Raw genomic sequence first — 20,247 nt, forward strand, 5'->3', positions numbered from 1 at the left:
CAGTGCCGTCTGTCTCGATCTCGATGGGGAGCAGTGCCTGGAACCTCTGTCAGTCGGAATCCAGCCAGACAACCTGGTGGGGGTCGATGGGGATGGGCGCGAACTGCACACGGGGTGGTTGCTGAGCTGCGAACGGCGTTGGGAACGTTGCCTCGACCACAAACGGTACCGATCAGGTTGTGACCGTGGAGACCCAAGCAGCGGCTTGCCTCTGGACTGGGGAGCCAACGGTGGCGGTGCCCCAGGTACTGGCAGAGACATAACGTCCCGGGCCGCTTGCAGTGCCTCCAGCGTGGAGGGCACCCGGACATCCGGGGAGACCTGCACTGAGTGGACCAAGCTACTCTGCTCAACCTGAGTCAGAGGCCTAGTGGCCGACGGGGACTGAGAACTGCCCAACATGGGTCTAGACTCTCCTCTGGGCTTGCTCTGGTGTCTCGGCGGCGAAGACCTCTTCTTAGCCTTCTTGGTGTGCCCCATGTATGGGGAGCGGTGCCGGTCGGTGGAAGGCACTGAAGGGTTGCCGCGCACCGACACTGCAGTACCGACTCAGAGCAGCACACCAGAGTTGGGGTCAGCGCCGACTTCATCAGAATGGCTCAGAGCCGAATGTCCCTTTCCTTCTTGGACTGAGGCTTGAAAGATCTGCAAATCTTGCAGAGATCGCCGAGATGGGTTTCCCCCAGACAGCGTAAACACTCATTGGCATGCGGGTCACTCACTGGCATCGGGCGCCTGTAAGTGTCGCATGACTTAAAGCCTGGGGCACGGGACATGCCCTGACCCGGGCGCACTAAACTAAACTAACACTAATCTGAACTACTTCAACTACAGGTACTACTAACTAAGAATGAACAAGAGTTCAAGAGGAAAGCTGCAGAAAAGCTGGAGCAGAGCAGTTCCAATGCACCTTCACTGGTAGCAAGAAGGAACTCGGGGTGGGAGGAGAGCGCACTCCAGGGGTTGCTGGGGCGACCCCCTACAGGTACTACTAGGGGAAAAACTTCTGGCACCAGTGCATGTGGCGAGCATGCCCACCTATTGTGGAGTGCATATGATCAATCACTCGAAGAAGAATATGAATCTGAAAGGCACCTTGGGTGAAAGTGATCATGAAATGGTAGAGTTCATGATTCTAAGGAATGGTAGGAGGGAGAACAGCAAAATAAAGACAATGGATTTCAAGAAGGCAAACTTTAGCAAACTCATGGAGTTAGTAGGTAAGATCCCATGGGAAGCAAGTCTAAGGGGAAAAACAATTGAAGACAGTTGGCAGTTTTTCAAAGAGACATTATTAAAGGCACAAGAGCAAACTACCCCACTGCATAGGAAAGGTAGGAGATATGGCAAGACAACACCCTGGCTTAACCAGGAGATTGCCAATGTCTAAAAATCAAAAAAGATACTTACAAAAAGTGGAAACTAGGTCAAATTACAAAGGATGAATATAAACAAATAACACAAGTATGTCGGGACAAAATTAGAAAAGCCAAGGCACTAATCAAGAGCTAGGGATATAAAAGGAAACAAGAAAACATTCTACAAATACCTTAGAAGCAAGAGGAAGACCAAGGACAGGATAGGACCGTTACTCAATGAGGAGGGAAAAACAATAACAGAAGATGTAGAAATGGCAGAGGTGCTTAATGACTTCTTGGTTTCAGTTTTCATCAAGAAGGTTGGTGGTGATTGGATGTCTAACATAGTGAATATCAGTGAAAATGAGGTAGGATCAGAGACTAAAATAGGGAAAGAACAAGTTAAAAATTATGTAGACAAGTTAGATGTCTTCAAATCACCAGGGCCTGATGAAATGCATTCTAGAATACTTATGGAGCTGACTGAGGAGATATATGAGCTATTAGCGATTATCTTTGAAAAGTCATGGAAGACAGGAGAGACTCCAGACGACTGGAAAAGGGCAAATATAGTGCCAATCTATAAAAAGGGAAATAAGGACAACCCGGGGAATTACAGACCAATCAGCTTAACTTCAGTACCTTGAAAGATAATGGAGCACATAATTAAGCAATCCATTTGCAAACACCTAGAAGATAATAAGGTGATAAAGTAACAGTCAGCATGTATTTGTAAAGAACAAATCATGTCAAACCAACCTGATAGATTCTTTGACAGGGTAACAAGGCTTGTGGATAGGAGGAAGTGGTAAACGTGGTATATCTTGACTTTAGTAAAGCTTTCGATACTGTCTCGCATGACCTTCTCATAAACAAACTAGGGAAATGCAACCTAGATGGAGCTACTATAACGTGGGTGCATAACTGGTTGGAAAACCATTCCCCGAGAGTAATTATCAGTGGTTCACAGTCATGCTGAAAGTATATAATGAGTGGAGTCCCACAGGGATCAGTTCTGGGTCCAGGCCTGTTCAATATCTTCAGTGATTTAGATAATGGCATAGAGAGTACACTTATAAATTTTGTAGACTATACCAAGCTGGGAGGGGTTGCAAGTGCTTTGGAGGGTAGGATTAAATTTCAAAATGATCTGGACAAACTGGAGAAATGGTTTAAAGTACAGGGAGTCTCATCTTACATACATTTAACATGCGCGAATTCAGCTTTGCACGCTTGGCAAAAACAAAAAAGAGAAAAATAATTTACATACTGTGGAAGTATAACATTGTATAAGTATAACGTTGTATAAGGGGACATGCTGGATACATTGTATATGAGAGGGCATGCCAAAACATGTTACAAAGTATCTGAGGGAGCACACGTAGGGACAGTTAGCTTTTGAATGGAGAAGCAATTAAGACAGAGCCAGCACGTCTAAGAAGCAGGCATCAGAATGGAAGGTGTGAACGGCAATTAGTTAAGTTAACCGGAAGCTGTTAAAGGAGATTGTTAAGGGTGGCAGGTAATTGAAAATACGTGACTGGTCTCAGGGATCTCGAAGGGTGGTGACTAAAATCTTTTTCTTCTTTTGTCTGTAACTTCTCTGTAACTTGTTCTCCAAAAAACTGTATAAATTAAAAGACACAAGCCCCACTCGGGGGGCTCACTTCTAAATGTATTAGCAGAGCAGCTTTGCTAATAAAACAGAGTAGTCTGATAAATTGCGAGTCTGAGTCAAACTTGGACAATACTATACGTGTAGTACGGGCGATTCTGCCCGCCATTACACTCAATGTAATTTTGACTATACGCGATTTTCGTTTTACGTGCTGACTGCGGAACGTAACCCCAATGTAAGATGAGACTCACCTGTAAACAGGATGAAATTCAATAAGGACAAATGCAAAGTACTCCACGAAGGAAGGAGCAATAAGTTGCACACATACAAATGGGAAATGACTGCCTGAGAAGGAGTACTGCAGAAGAGGATCTAGGGGTCATAGTAGATCACAAGCTAAATATGAGTCAACAGTGCAGCACTGTTTCAAAAGAAGTGAACATCATTCTGGAATGTATTAGTAGGAGTGTTGTAAGCAAGACATGAGAAGTAATTCTTCCGCTCTACTCCGCGCTGATTAGGCCTCAGATGGAGTATTGTGTCCAGTTCCGGGCGCCACATTTCAGGAAAGATGTGGACAAACTGGAGAAAGTCCAGAGAAGAGCAACAAAAATGATTAAAGGTCTAGAAAACATGACCTATGAGGGAAGATTGAAAACACTGGGTTTGTTTAGTCTGGAAAAGAGAAGACTGAGAGGGGACATGATAACAGTTTTCAAGTACATAAAAGGTTGTTACAACGAGGAGGGAGAAAATTTGTTCTTCTTAACCTCTGAGCATAGGACTAGAAGCAATGGTTATAAATTGAAGAAAGGAGGTTTAGTTTGGACATTAGAAAAAACGTCCTAACTGTCAGGGTGGTTAAGCACTGGAATAAATTCCCTAGGGAGGCTGTAGAAGGACCATCATTGTCTAACCTGCTCTTAAAAATCTCCAAACACGTGTCAGGGATGGTCTAGATAATACTTAGTCCTGCCTTGAGTGCAGGGGACTGGACTAGATGACCCCTTGAGCTCCTTTCCACGACCTGAAAGGGGGTGCTTTCAACTACCTGAAAGGGGGTTCCAAAGAGGATGGATCTAGACTGTTTTCAGTGGTAGCTGATGACAGAACAAGGAGTAATGGTCTCAAGTTGCAGTGGGGGAGGTTTAGGTTGGATATTAGGAAAAACTTTTTCACTAGGAATCATAGAATCATAGAATATCAGGGTTGGAAGGGACCTCAGGAGGTCATCTAGTCCAACCCCCTGCTCAAAGCAGGACCAATCCCCAGCTAAATCAGCCCAGCCACGGCTTTGTCAAGCCTGACCTTAAAAATATCTAAGGAAGGAGATTCCACCACCTCCCTAGGTAACGCATTCCAGTGTTTCACCACCCTCCTAGTGAAAAAGTTTTTCCTAATATCCAACCTAAACCTCCTCCTCCACTGCAACTTGAGACCATTACTCCTTGTTCTGTCATCAGCTACCACTGAGAACAGTCTAGAGCCATCCTCTTTCGAACCCCCTTTCAGGTAGTTGAAAGCAGCTATCAAATCCACCCTCATTCTTCTCTTCCGCAGACTAAACAATCCCAGTTCCTTCAGCCTCTCCTCATAAGTCATGTGTTCCAGTCCCCTAATCATTTTTGTTACCCTCCGCTGGACATTTTCCAATTTTTCCACATCCTTCTTCTAGTGTGGAGCCCAAAACTGGACACAGTACTCCAGATGAGGCCTCACCAATGTTGAATAGAGGGAAACGATCACGTCCCTCGATCTGCTGGCAATGCCCCTACGTATACATCCCAAAATGCCACTGGCCTTCTTGGCAACAAGGGCACACTGTTGACTAATATCCAGCTTCTCGTCCACTGTAACCCATAGGTCCTTTTCTGCAGAACTACTGCCGAGCCATTCAGTCCCTAGTCTGTAGCGGTGCATGGGATTCTTTCATTCTGAGTGCAGGACACTGCACTTGTCCTTGTTGAACCTCATCAGATTTCTTTTGGCCCAATCATCTAATTTGTCTAGGGCCCTCTGTATCCTATCCCTATCCTCCAGCGTATCTACCTCTCCTCCCAGTTTAGTGTCATCTGCAAACTTGCTCAGGGTGCAATCCACACTATTCTCCAGATCATTTATGAAGATATTGAACAAAACCGGCCCCAGGACCGACCCTTGGGGCACTCCACTTGATACCGGCTGCCAACTAGACATGGAGCCATTGATCTCTACCCGTTGAGCCCGACAATCTAGCCGACGTTCTATCCACCTTATAGTCCATTCATCCAGCCCATACTTCTTTAACTTGCTGGCAAGAATACTGTGGGAGACTGTGTCAAAAGCTTTGCTAAAGTCAAGGAATAACACGTCCACCGCTTTCCCCTCATCCACAGAGCCAGTTATCTCGTCATAGAAGGCAATTAGATTAGTCAGGCATGACTTGCCCTTGGTGAATCCATGCTGACTGTTCCTGATCACTTTCCTCTCCTGTAAGTGCTTCAGAATTGATTCCTTGAGGACCTGCTCCATGATTTTTCCAGGGACTGAGGTGAGGCTGACTGGCCTGGAGTTCCCCGGATCCTCCTCCCCTTTTTTAAAGATCGGCACTACATTAGCCTTTTTCCAGTCGTCCTGGACTTCCCCCGATCGCCATGAGTTTTCAAAGATAATGGCCAATGGCTCTGCAATCACATCTGCCAACTCCTTTAGCACTCTCGGATGCAGTGCATCCGGCCCCATGGACTTGTGCTTGTCCAGCTTTTCTAAATAGTCCCAAACCACTTCTTTCTCCACAGAGGGCTGGTCATCTCCTCCCCATGCTGTGCTGCCCAGTGCAGTAGTCTGGGAGCTGACCTTGAGGGCGGTGAAACACTGGAATGCATTACCTAGGGAGGTGGTGGAATCTCCTTCCTTAGATATTTTTAAGGTCAGGCTTGACAAAGCCTTGGCTGGGATGATTTAGTTGGGGATTGGTCCTGCTTTGAGCAGGGGGTTGGACTAGATGATCTCCTGAGGTCCATTCCAACCCTGATAATCTATGATATTCTATGATCATAGAATCATAGAATCTATGATTCTATGATCCCCACTGCACAGTTGGTGCATCCCATGAATGGAAACATAGAGAGGACGCTCAGATAAAAACTTCCCTCCTATACATTTGACCCACCTGCTTTCAGATGTTGTGACCCCACTCCTCATAGAATCATACAATATCAGGGTTGGAAGGGACCTCAGGAGGTCATCTAGTCCAACCCCCTGCTCAAAGCAGGGCCAATTCTCAACTAAAGCATCCCAGCCAGGGCTTTGTCAAGCCTGACCTTAAAAATATCTCAGGAAGGAGATTCTACCACCTCCCTAGGTAACGCATTCCAGTGCTTCACCACCCTCCTAGTGAAAAAGTTTTTCCTAATATCCAACCTAAGCCTCCCCCACTGCAACTTGAGACCATTACTCCTCGTTCTGTCATCTGCTATCACTGAGAACAGTCTAGATCCATCCTCCATGACTCTGGCTCCTTCCTGACTGAATTCCAAGCTTCCAATTCCACTATAATATGAAGGGAACTCCATCCTTGCTCACCTGCCTTTGGTATTGCTCCTCTATGACCTGCGTCTTGGACAGGGGTGACTTCACACAATCTTGCACAATCCTTTGCAAGTGACTTAGCTGCTGGTCTTTGTCCGCCAAGGCCATCAAGTACTGCTCTTTTTCCCTCTTGTTCTGCATCTCCCATGTGGTCTTCTCCTGTCTGCAAAGCAACACATAGTCAACATTATAGATGGCATGTCCTACAGTATGTCCTGTGTAGTCACCTGCAGTACTCAGGAAGCCCAGCATAGGCCTAGCAGGGGAACAGTCTCATTACTCCCCACAGTTAACCTATGCCAGGAGAGTTTCTTTGCAACAAGACACTGCTGCATAGAGACAGAGATACCCAATTCACACAGTTGAGGACTTAGACAGAGCAGGGTTCAGAAAGTCATTTTGCAGTCGGCTTGGGGACTGCAGCATGTTCACTGCTACACACTTACAGTACCCCTGGACAATATGTTTTCCTTTGTCTTCAGACAGCTTGGACTAGACTGTGATAAACAACTTTTGTCAGTATGCAAGGCAGGGATAAGAGGTAAATCACTTAGCCTTCTCACTGGCTGGTTAATTTTAGCTCTGTGGGGAAGGACAGACTGCTGTAGGAATATTTATGGACTGCATTTGTTAAGGGTGACAGCAGCGTGGGTTGGGCATCAAACTAATAAAATAAAGAATTAGTCACTCATAAGTAAGAATGGCTTCTGCAGTAACACAAATTAGGTTAACAATGTAAGGGGCCTCAGAAAAGAAGCTGGTCACCAGGTGGGGGAGGGAGAAGTTTGTGCTCATGTTCTAGTACTACATAAATTAGGTATAATATTGGATGGGGACAGTTATACATTCCTCTGCAATATGCAATACTAGCTACCGCTGGAGGCAAGAAACAAAATTAGAAGAGCTATTGGCTTATTCCAGAATGAGTTTCATATAACAACCTGACCTCATCCTCCAGCCATCCGCTCGATTCCCAATGGGACCCCCCCAAATCTTGCATCAAGGAGATTATTGCCCCCATGGACCAGTATGCAGAAGGGCTGTTCTCACCTGAGCTGGTGGAGCTCATGTTGGCAGGAAATGCTGTCCTGCCTCAATTGTTCTTGGAGACAATGCTGTTTATCAGCCTCTTGCTGATACTCCTGCAGTCGAGCCTTTAAGTGAGAGATCTCAGCTGTTTCCATGCCAATCTGCAGGTACTGCTGCTGCAGATTCTTCAGCTCTGTCAACTTTAATCAAAGGAAAACAGCAGAATGACAAATTGTGTGACCTCTGCTGAATAGACAGGCAACGTTTTTTTTTCACTATTTACAGAAATTCCTGAGGTGCTCTTCACTATGGCATCTGGAGAAGGTGGTCACATCCAGCAGGCAGGCAGGCAGGGCTTATGGAGTGAGTCATCACTTATCATACAAGTCCTGCTAAAAGCAGCTCAGAACAGCGTCAGCACTGGTGAACTGGCCATCCAGCACAAGATCAAAGCAGTGAGACCCAAACTTTGGCTTCTGGCCCACCTCTGACCAACACTTCCTGGCAACCCAAAGATTGCTGGTTGGTTACAAACATTCACAGATTCTAAGGCCAGAAGAGACCATTGTGATCATCTAGTCTGACCTCCTGTATAACATGCCAGAGAACTTCCCTAAATTAATTCCTGTTTAAATGGAGCCCATCTTTTAGAAAAACAGCCAATCTTGATTTAAAAATTGCCAGAAACAAAGAACCCAGCACAGTCCTTAGTAAGTTGTTCTAATAGCTAATTACCCCCACTGTTAAAATTTACACCTTATTTCCAGTCTGAATTTGTCTAGCTTCAACTTCCAACCAATGGATCTTGGTGCATCTTTGCTAAATTAAAGAATCCATTATCAAATATTTGTTCCCCATGCAGGCAGTGTTAGGGGGCTTATTCCTTCACCCACTTACTTCCCTGGTCCTTCTCGCATGAACAGAGAGCAACAATACCCGAAGTCCAAAGGTGCAAACAATTCGATGTTTATTGGGGTGAACTTCCAGCAAGCATGATTCCAGTTTCCTTCCTTAGTATCCTCCTTCCCAGCTCTGACACCACAGAGCCTTACACCTGTGTCCCTGTTCCCATTCCTGCCCTTAGCAAAACATTATTCCAATTTCCTTACCCCCATTCCCTGTTTCCATTTCCCCTCTTTAGCAAAACATGATTCCAATCTCCCCCACCCACAAACCCACCCCCTCACTTCCTGATTGACTGCAGACTATATAGTAAAACTTGAGTTCGGCTTAGCTATACCTTAAGCAATCATTTTCCTGAAATTTAACTAACCAATCCTAACATATTGTAACATGATTATGTAACCAATTATATCCCACCACCTTAATTAGTTTACACCCGGCAAAATTAATTATACAGCAGACAGGAACAATCACAGAACCAGACAGAGATTATACAGACAAACAATAGCAAAGTGGGAACTATAATGACAAAACAATACAGAAGTGAGGATTTCACATCCCAGCTATTGATAAGTGAATTCTTGCCAGACAGGATGCTATCAAACTAAGTTTCCTTTTATATTTTCTAGGCACTTCCCTTTCTCTGGAGGCAATAGGCATTATCAGGACAGGACTGTATTCCTAACAGCCCAATAGCACCTTATTTCAATGTGACTAGTTTGGAATGTGACGACGTGACCATTCGCTTCCCAGCTTATGGCTGCCTCTGCTGCTTAGCCAAAGGCCTTAGCCTAAGCACAGGGCCTCAAACTGTCACAGTAAGAGAAGGCCCTTACACCAGCAGACAGTGATTTTGATTCTTTCTTTTGTACCCCTGTAACTAGCCAAGTGATAAGAATACACCTAAATTCTTAGAGTATAGGCCTTTACAGACAGACCTGAATATCTATATCCTAACAGGCAGTAAATAACTGTGATCAAGTCACCTCTTAACCTTCTCTTCACTAAGCTAAAGAACTTGATACCCTTGAGTTTATCACTATAAAGCATGTTGTGACAGTGTGAGGCCAGAGGGCTACAGGAAGTCACAGTACAGGAGCAGGCGGTGATGGCGCTGTACCACCAGGGAGCTGAGCTCCAGGGTAGCCATGATGTAGTCACTGGGCGTCTCCTGGCAGTTGCTGTTGTAGCTGAAGACGCATTTCTGCAAACTGTTCAGGGTCATGAGGCTGACCTGTTCAAACAGGTCCAGGGATGCAGAGCCTGACACCACCAGCTGGAGCCACTTGGCATGCATGATGTCAGTGCTCTGGGTCCCTTTTCCCTTGGTAACCGAACAGAGGTTACTCTAGGTTAATTAGGACACCTGGGTCCAATCAAGGGCCTGCCAGAACCTGTTAAAAGCCTCCCCTCCAGGCAGATAGGCATGCATGATAGGAGTGGTGGGAGGAAAGTGTGCTACTGGAGAGCTGGGTGGTGCAGATGCTTACGAGCACCAGGAGGGAAAACCCCACAGGTACAGAGGTGAAGGGCAGGGGAAACCCTACCCAACCGGGTGAACAGCCCTTCTGCACCCCAGAGATCTGAGGGAAGAGACCTCACTGGAGGGGAGAGACCAAACTGCGGGCCTGGTTTGTTGCCACCAGGCCCGGAGGGGCTACCAGAGACTAAGAGGCTTCTCTCCCCCTTCCCAGTCAGGGAGGCCGGAAGGAACCGTACTCAGGCAAGGTATGGACAGCAAGCCCAGGGACATGGGGAAATTCTGAGGTAGAGAGGAATACACCAGCCCACCACTAAGTGGAAGCATGGAACCCACCAACGCAGAGAAGCGCTGTCACAACGTTTTCTAAGGCCATGTCTACACTAGCACTTATGAAAAAAACCCACCCCTGAGCAACATAAGTTTTGCCAGCATAAGCTCTCATGTGCACAGTGCTATCTTGGTGGGAGAAGCAAGTCTAAGGGGAAAAACAATTGTAGACAGCTGGCAGTTTTTCAAAGAGACATTATTAAGGGCACAAGAACAAACTATTCTACTGCGTTGGAAAGATAGGAAATATGGCAAGAGATCACCTTGGCTTAACCAGGAGATCTTCAATGATCTAAAACTCTTTTTTGAGTCCTACAAAAAGTGGAAATTCGGTCAAATTACAAAGGATGAATATAAACAAATAACACAAGTATGTAGGGACAAAATTAGAAAAGCCAAGGCACAAATCAAGATCAAACTAGCTATGGACATAAAAGGAAACAAGAAAACATTCTACAAATACCTTAGAAGCAAGAGGAAGACCAAGGACAGAATAGGCCCGTTACTCAATGAGGGGGGAAAGACAATAACAGAAAATGTGGAAATGGCAGAGGTGCTTAATGACTTCCTAGTTTCAGTTTTCACCAAGAAGGTTGGTGGCGATTGCACATCTCACATAATGAATGCCAGTGAAAATAAGGTAGGATCAGAGTCTAAAATAGGGAAAGAACAAGTCAAAAATTACTTAGACAAGTTAGATGTCTTCAAATCACTAGGGCCTGATGAAATGTATCCTAGAATACTTAAGGAGCTGACTAAAGAGATATCTGAGCCATTAGCAATTATCTCTGAAAAGTCATGGAAGAAGGGAGAGATTCCAGAAGACTGGAAAAGGGCAACCTGGGGAATTACAGACCAGTCAGCTTAACTTCTGTACCTTGAAAGATAATGGGGCAAATAATTACACAATCAATTTGCAAACACCTAGAAGATAATAAGGTGATAAATAACAGTCAGTGTGGATTTGTCAAGAATAAATCATGTCAAACCAACCTGACAGCTTTCTTTCACAGGGTAACAAGCCTTGTGGATAGGGGGAAAGTAGCAGAAGGGGTATATCTTGACTTTAGTAATGCTTTCGACATGGTCTCGCATGACCTTCTCATAAACAAACTAGTGAAATACAACCTAGATGGAGCTACTACTATAAGGTGGGTTCATAACTGGTTGGAAAATCGTTTCCAGAGAGTAGTTTTCAGTGGTTCACAGTCATGCTGGAAGGACATAACCAGTGGGGTCCCGCAGGGATCGGTTCTGGGTCCGGTTCTGTTTAATATCTTCATCAATGATTTAGATAATGGCATAGAAAATACCCTTATAAATTTTGCGGACTATACCAAGCTGGGAGAGGTTGCAAGTGCTTTGGAGGATAGGATTAAAATTCAAAATGATCTGGACAAACTGGAGAAATGGTCTGAAGTAAATAGGATGAAATTCAATACGGACAAATGGAAAGTACTCCACTTAGGAAGGAACAATCAGTTGCACACTACAAAATGGGAAATGACTGCCTGAGAAGGAGTACTGCAGAAAGAGATCTGAGGATCATATTAGATTGCATGCTAAATATGAGTCAATAGTGTAACACTGTTGGGGGAGGAAAAAAAAACCAAAAAACCAAACATCATTCTGGGAGTATTGTAAGCAAGACACGAGAAGTAATTCTTCCACTCTACTCGGCACTGATTAGGCCTCAACTGGAGTATTGTGTCCAGTTCTGGGCACCACATTCAGGAAAGATGTGGACAAATTGGAGAAAATCCAGAGAACAACAACAAAAATGATTACAGATCTAGAAAACATGGCCTATGAGGGAAGACTGAAAAAATTGGGTTTGTTAAGTCTGGAAAAGAGAAGACTGAGAGGGGACATGATAACAGTTTTCAAGTATATAAAAGGTTGTTACAAGGAGGAGGGAGAAAAATTGTTCTCCTTAACTTCTGAGGATAGGACAAGAAGCAATGGGCTTAAACTGCAGCAAGGGTGATTTAGGTTGGACATTAGGAAAAACTTCCTAACGTTCAGAGTGGTTAAGAACTGGAATAAGTTGCCTAGGGAGGTTGTGGAATCTCCATCATTGGGGATTTTTAAGAGCAGATTGGACAAACACCTGTCAGGAATAGTCTAGATAATACTTAGTCCTGCCTTGAGTACAGGGGACTGGACTAGATGACCTCTTGAGGTCCCTTCCAGTTCTATGATTCTATATTCATAAGAAAACTATGAAAATGTGGTCTTTATGAAATTAGCATAAAGTGAGTGGACAACTGATTGAAAAAAACATACTCAAAGAGTACTTGCCAACGGTCCCCTGTCAAATGAGGAGTACCTATCAAGTGAGTGGGGTCCCACATTGTTCTGTCCTGGGTCTTGTACTATTCAATATTTTCATTAACAACTTGGATGATGAAGTAGAGAGTACATTTACAAAATTTGCCGATGACATCAAGCTGACAGGGGTTGCAAACATTTTGGAGGACAGCATTAGAACTCAATCTAATCCAATCTTAATTGGAGAATTGGTCTGAAATCAATAATAATAAGATGAAATTCAATAAAGATAATTAGAAACTACTAGGCGCAGGAAGGAAAAAAAAATCAAATGCATGATTGCAAAATGGGGGAAGAGAAGGTTACTCTCCTTGTGCAGTAACTGAGGTTCTTTGAGACAGTTGTCCTGGTGGGAGCTCCACTTTAGGTGTCTGTGCGCCCTGCACCTGCCTTGTTGGGTGTGCACGTGCCGTTACTGTCTTGCACCACCTGAGGCAGTTACATAGCACTGCGCAACCAACCGTCCCTTGGTTCCTTTTCTACCGCAGAGAAAAAGTGTGAAAACTGAAGTAGAGGGGGATGAGGGAGGGTAGTGGAGCACCCACAGGGACAACCATCTTGAAGAACCCCAGTTACTGCACAAGGTGAGTAACCCTCTCTTCTTCTTTGAGGAGTGTCCCTGTGGGTGCTCCACTTTAGGTGCCTGTTGGGCAGTCTCTCTCAGTGGAAGGGAGGGGCTTCAGAGTTGCCTTATGGATGGTGGATAACAAAGCGAGCCCAAAGCGAGCATCTGATGCTGATTGGTGCTCTATAGCATAGTGTTTCATGAATGTGTGGGCTGATGCCCAGGTTGCTGCTCTGCAAATGTCAGTAATGGGTACGTTGTTGAGAAAAGTCACAGATGCTGCCTGTGCTCTGGTAGAGTGTACTCCCGCTTGGGCTTGTAGGTGACTCTTTTGGTAACAAAGGTGGATGCATCCTGATATCCATTTGGATAGTCTGTTTTGAGATTGTTTGTCTTATTGAGCATTCTGTTATGGAGACAAATAGTCTCGTGATTTCCTAAATGTTTTTATTCTTTCAATGTAGGAAGTCAAAGCTCTGCGAACGTCCAATATGTGAAGTGATGCCTCCCTTTCGTCTGCATATGTTATTTTGAAAAACACAGGTAAGGAAATGGGTTGGTTCAAATGAAAGGGAGAGGTGACTTTGGGTAGGGACTTGGGGTATGGTCTTAAAGTAACTTTATCTTTGTGTAAGGGGGATATGCCATTAGGGCACCTAGTTCTCCCACCTGGCTGGCGGATGTGATGGCGATGAGGAAGGCCACCTTCACAGATAGGTGGAGTAATACGCAGGAAGCGAGGAACTCAAATGGCTTTCCCATAAGTCAGCGTAAGACGAGGTTGACGTCTCACATGAACGGCAGGATTCCTTGTTGTGGTGTAAGCGTTCTTAATGCCTCTAAGAAAGTGTTTAATCGTTGGGTGAACAAATATGGTGACCCCATCCACCTTCTTGTGAAAGGCTGTGATAGCCACCAAGTATACCTTGATAGAGCTTGTGGACAGCCCCAAATTTTTAATTTCTAATATGTAATCCAGGACCCTTGGTAACGGGCAAGATATAGGCAAAAATCTGTCTATCTTGGCACGAAGTGTTGAACCATTTCCACTTATGGATATATGTGTTTCTTCTACTCATTTTACGGCTGTTCAGTAATATGTATTTTACTTCCTCTAAACAGGCAGTCTCGACCCCTCTTAGTCACGGAGCAGCCAAGCCTTTAGGTGGAGAACTGCGAGGTTGGGATGGTGAACATGTCCCGCATCTTGTGAGAGGTGGTGAGATATTAGGGGAAGGGTTTGAGGTGGGCATATTGTCATCCTCAGAAGGTATGGGAATCATGTTTGCCTGGGCCATGTTGGCGCTATTATAACATAAGAACATAAGAATGTTCATACTGGGTCAGACCAAAGGTCCATCCAGCCCAGTATTCTGTCTACCGACAGTGGCCAATGCCAGGTGCCCCAGGAGGAGTGAACCTAACAGGTAATGATCAAGTGATCTCTCTCCTGCCATCCATCTCCACCCTCTAACAAACAGAGGCTAGGGACACCATTCCTTACCCATCCTGGCTAATAGCCATTAATGGACTTAACCCCCATAAATTTATCCAGTTCTCTTTATAGTCCTAGCCTTCACAACCTCCTCAGGCAAGGAGTTCCACAGGTTGACTGTGTGCTGAGTGAAAAAGAACTTCCTTTTATTTGTTTTAAACCTGCTGCCCATTAATTTCATTTGGTGGCCCCTACTTCTTATATTATGGGAACAAGTAAATAACTTTTCCTTATTCACTTTCTCCACACCACTCATGATTTTATATACCTCTATCATATCCCCCCTTAGTCTCCTCTTTTCCAAGCTGAAAAGTCATAGCCTCTTTAATCCCTCCTCATATGGGACCCGTTCCAAACCCCTAATCATTTATTTGCCCTTTTTGAACTTTTTCTAATGCCAGTGTATCTTTTTTGAGATGAGGGGACCACATTTGTAAGCAGTATTCAAGATGTGGGCGTACCATGGATTTATATAAGGGGAATAAGATATTCTCCGTCTTATTCTCTATCCCCTTTTTAATGATTCCTAACATCCCGTTTGCTTTTTTGACTGCCGCAGCACACTGCGTGGACGTCTTAAGAGAACTATCCACGATGACTCTAAGATCTTTTTCCTGATTAGTTGTAGCTAAATTAGCCCCCATCATATTGTATGTATAGTTGGGGTTATTTTTTTCTAATGTGCATTACTTTACATTTATCCACATTAAATTTCATTTGCCATTTTGTTGCCCAATCACTTAGTTTTGTGAGATCTTTTTGAAGTTCTTCACAATCTGCTTTCGTCTTAACTATCTTGAGCAGTTTAGTATCATCTGCAAACTTTGCCACCTCATTGTTTACTCCTTTCTCCAGATCATTTATGAATACGCTGAATAGGATTGGCCCTAGGACTGACCCTTGGGGAACACCACTAGTTACCCCTCTCCATTCTGAAAATTTACCATTTATTCCTACCCTTTGTTCCCGGTCTTTTAACCAGTTCTCAATCCATGAAAGGATCTTCCCTCTTATCCCATGACAACTTAATTTACGTAACAGCCTTTGGTGAGGGACCTTGTCAAAGGCTTTCTGGAAATCTAAGTACACTATATCCACTGGATCCCCCTTATACACGTGTTTGTTGACCCCCTTAAAGAACTCTAATAGATTAGTAAAACATGATCTCCCTTTACAGAAACCATGTTGACTTTTGCACAACTATTTATGTTCTTTAATGTGTCTGATAATTTTATTCTTTAATATTGTTTCAACTAATTTGCCCGGTACTGATGTTAGACTTACAGATCTGTAATTGCCAGGATCACCCCTAGAGCCCTTCTTAAATATTGGCGTTACATTAGCTATCTTCCAGTCATTGGGTACAGTAGCTTTTTTAATGATTACTTTGGATTTGTCTTTCTTGATCTTGTGTATGACACGGGTTAAGAGTGGGGTCAGATGAAATGCATACATTAATGGTGCATGCTTTTAGCAGGGGGTTGGACTAGATGACCTCCTGAGGTCTCTTCCAACCCTAATTTTCTATGATTCTATGATCCCATTTGATGAGGAGAGTGTTGCCTAGGGAGAGGGCTTGCAATCCTGCTCTGGAGCAATATCATGGTCACTCGGCATTCTGTGCTGGTGCAAAGAGGTCTATGGTAGGGAATCCCCATCTTTTGTATACTGTATGTAGAGCACTGGGATCTCTCTCCCATTCGTAGCTCTGTGCAAAATTTCAGCTTAAGGCTGTTGAGTTTTGGCATCCCAGGAGGTAAGATGCCAACATGTGGATGTTGTTGCTGATGCACCAATTCCAGAGCCATATCACTTCTGTGCATATAGATTGTGATCTTGCACCCCTCTGGAAGTTTATGTAAAACATGCACACTACATTGTCCGTGAGGATCCTGATGGCTTTGTTTTTTAATTAGAGGTAGAAAGTGACTGCATGTGTTGTGGATTACCATTAGCTCCAGCAAGTTTATGTGCATGTTGGATTCTGAAGGGGACCATCAGCCTTGAACTGTGTTGTTGAGTAAATGTGCTCCCCAGCCTATTAGAGAGGCATCTGTGCTGATTGTCATTGTTGGGGTCCTTTGTAGAAATGGGGCCCCTGTGCAGACGTTTCTTGATTGTGTCCACTATTTGAGTGAGTCCTTTACCTTCCTTAGCATCATGAGCTGTCCACTTAGGCTGAATCTGTGTGGACCATACACTGTTCGAAGCCAGGCCTGCAGGCATCTCATGTGAAGTCTGGCATGTTCGACAACAAATGTTGCTGCTGCCATATATCCTAGTAGTTGGAGACATGTCCTGGCCAATATTTGTGGACTGTCTGTCACTGTTGAAATTAAGTTGACAAGTCTGATAAAGAGTGGTTGAGGTAGTGTCCCTGTTGCACAGATGAGGCAAGCTCGGATAAATCCTAGTATCTGGATAGGGGTCAGTGTGGACTTCTGCCTATTTATTTGTAGCCCTAAGTTTGTGAAGAGTGTTATCATGCTCTTTGTGGCGCTTACTGAAGAGGGATAGGGAAGGAGGGTGGGTAGGTGGGATAGAGGTAAAGTGGATGGAATAACCGTTTTGGATAATTTCCAAAACCTGTCTGTTGTGATGGTGTTCCAGACTTGGTAATATGGTGGCAGATGATCTCTGAATGGACGGGAGACAGTTTCTGTTTCCTGAGTTAGAGAGTATGGTGGTCTCATGCCCTCGACCACACCTTCAAAATTGTTGTCTCAAGGTGGACTGCTGGGATGTCGAAGGTTGATTTTGGTTTTGCCGACATCTGGTTTGTCTTTGTTTATGCCGTTGGTCGTACTGCCTGTGGGGTTGTGTGTACGGTTGAGTGAAATATCTGGATATAATACCAGCCCTGTTTCTTTTTATTTGCAGGTGTGTAGATGCCCAGAGATCTTAAGGTTGCCCTTGAGTCCTTAAGGGTGTGGAGGGACTCATGTGGTTTAGCCACAAATAACTTTCGGCCTTCAAAGGGCAGATCCTCGAAAGTCGAGTGGACTTCCCTAGGAAATCCCAAGAGATGTAGCCAACATGCATGGCGCATGACAACAGATGATGCGATGGATTGTGCAGCCGTGTCTGCAGAGTCAAGTGAGGCCTGTAGTGCTGTCCTGGTGATGAGATGGCCTTCAGCGATATTAGCCTTGAACTGTTCTTTTTTATCCTCGGGTAAATGGTCAATAAATTCTGACATTTTTGAGAAATCTTTGAGAGTACATTTGGCCAGTAAAGTCTCGTAATTCGCTATGTGAAATTGTAATGGGGCAGAAGAATATGTCTTGAGACCGAAGAGGTCTAGCCTCTTCCAGTCTTTGTCACATGGGGTTGCTCTGGTGTGGTACTGTTTCCCCCTCTCATTTACTGCCTCCACTACCAAGGAGTTTGGTGTGGGGTGTGTAAACAAAAATTCTGCTCCCTTAGGACAGAAAGTACTACATAGCATCTATCTTTTGCATGATGGTGTTGCAGTTGTGGGTGTCTGCTAGATGGTTTTGGCAGGCTCCATAATAGCATCACTGATCAGTAGCGCAATCTTTGTTTAGGTCGATGTCTGGAGTATGTCTAACAGTTTATGTTGGGACTCCAGCACCTCTTCGAGGGATATGTCCAATGACTCTGCCACCCTTTTAAAGAGTTCCTGGAACTGCTTGAAGTCATCCCCTGTGGTGGGAGCATTATCATTTTGTCTGGTGACAAAGATGACAAGTTAGGCGGTGGTGAGGCTTCCTGATCTGAGATTTCCCCCAGTTTCCTCAGTCATTTCTTCCTGTGTCTCTGAGGGTGATAGGAGAGGTGGTGAAGCACTGGAATGCGTTACCTAGGGAGGTGGTGGAATCTCCTTCCTTTGAAGTTTTTAAGATCAGGCTTGACAAAGCCCTGGCTGGGATGATTTAGTTGGGGATTGGTCCTGCTTCGAGCAGGGGGTTGAACTAGATGACCTCCTGAGGTCCCTTCCAACCCTGATATTGTATGATTCTATGGCGACTGTGGAGCTCTTGATCTTGATGGACTAGGGGCTCTCCAATGTTGAGCCCTGTATAATGCTCACAGATCCCAGTATGGCTAGTTAGGTTGGAATGGCATGGCTGCCAGAGCCCACAGGTGCCCAAACCAGGTACATGCTTCCGCAGTAGAGGGGTATTCTGGCCAGTGTGATGGTCCAGGTTTGGGTGAGGAGCTATGAGGTGTATAAATCACTCCTTCATCCTCATCTTCAGCATCGCTGGAAAGAGTGGGAGCTGACTGCGGTAGAGTAGTCAGTCGGTTCAGTACCAATCAAGTTGGAGTGCCATCAGTACCAAGGAGTGGAGATTCCGGCGTTGAGGAGACCATTAGGTCTGTATGTTGCAAGAACTGATGTGGCACTGGGTGTGTTGGTGCCAGAGTTGGCATTGCTGGCGTATGATCTACAGAAGTTGATGCTGCAGGTCTTGTTCCGTGTTGTGTAGGTACTGCAGGTAGCATCATTTTGCTGCTCAGGGCCGAGCACCTCTTCAGCTCCATGTGTACTGGTGCCGAGGGCATTAGTTTGCCTTGTGAGACACAGTTCGAGCTTGCCCCCTTCGGGTCTTTTGCTCTCTGTGTTCTCATAGTGCCAGAGGGACCTGATGCCTCAGACTCAGATGTACTCAGTGCCAACGGTACCAAGGAGGACTTGGTAGGAGGCAATTGCTTTTTCTTAGTGGATTCCCAGCGAGGCAAAGCCTGAGTCTGTTTTTTTGTGTGGCTTTTTTAGGTACAGGCTCTTTTGTGGAGGCTGTTGAGGCAGGACCTCTGTCAAAGGCTGTTAATGGTGACTATTGGCCAGGAGGGGTCCTTGATTCGGGGTCTGAGGCCAGTCTCAAATATTTCTCCATCATCAGAAGTTTTAAATGGAGGTCTCTCACCTTCCTTGTTCTAGCCATAAGGGTTTGGCAGTGTGGACACTTTTGGGGAATGTGAGTCTCACTAAGGCAGCGGACGCAAAGCGTGTGTCCATCCGAGATCGGAATTGACAGTCTGCAAGTCAGACAGCATTTAAAGCCAGGTGATCCAAGCATGCTGGAGAGACGCTGTTTTCAGTAAAAGGGAGTAGTAACTTGGAAGGATTCTAACTTATCTTCCTACTCTAAGGGGATAGAGGAGAATAATTTCTTTTTGGATAAAGAATAAAGAAGTAATGGTAGTAACCCTGATAACTAACTACTACAAGCTACACATATTGAATCTATTTCCTTAAGTTAAGTATCCTCACACCTTCTTGTCAACTGTCTAAATGGGCCATCTTGATTATCACTATAAAAGTTTTTTTTCTCCTGCTGATAATAGCTCATCTTAACTAATTAGCCTTTCACAGTTTGTAATAACTTCCAACTTATCTGTATAGATAGATAGATCTATCTATCTTACTGTATGTTCCATTCTATGCATCCAACGAAGTGAGCTGTAGCTCATGAAAGCTTATGCGCTAATAAATTTGTTAGTCGCTAAGGTGCCACAAGTACTCCTGTTCTTTTCGCGGATACAGACTAACACGGCTGCTACTCTGAATACTATAAGCTATGTTTTCTAAGGGTAAATGAG

At 44.7% G+C, this 20,247-nt stretch overlaps 1 protein-coding gene across 2 annotated transcripts in view; it reads right to left on the reverse strand.

The window, feature by feature from the left end:
- GOLGB1 (golgin B1) overlaps nt 1-20,247 on the reverse strand; it is a 104,985-nt gene that overhangs the window by 24,264 nt on the left and 60,474 nt on the right. For both annotated transcript variants that reach the window (XM_077838146.1, XM_077838139.1), the window contains exons 16-17: nt 7,597-7,775; nt 6,541-6,709 (exon numbers count right to left, since the gene is read on the reverse strand). In XM_077838146.1, coding sequence (XP_077694272.1) covers nt 6,541-6,709; nt 7,597-7,775 — 348 coding nt within the window. The remainder of the gene's footprint in view (nt 1-6,540; nt 6,710-7,596; nt 7,776-20,247) is intronic.

This window comes from Eretmochelys imbricata, chromosome 1, assembly GCF_965152235.1.
Source record: "Eretmochelys imbricata isolate rEreImb1 chromosome 1, rEreImb1.hap1, whole genome shotgun sequence".
In the NCBI taxonomy this organism is placed as follows: domain Eukaryota; kingdom Metazoa; phylum Chordata; order Testudines; family Cheloniidae; genus Eretmochelys; species Eretmochelys imbricata.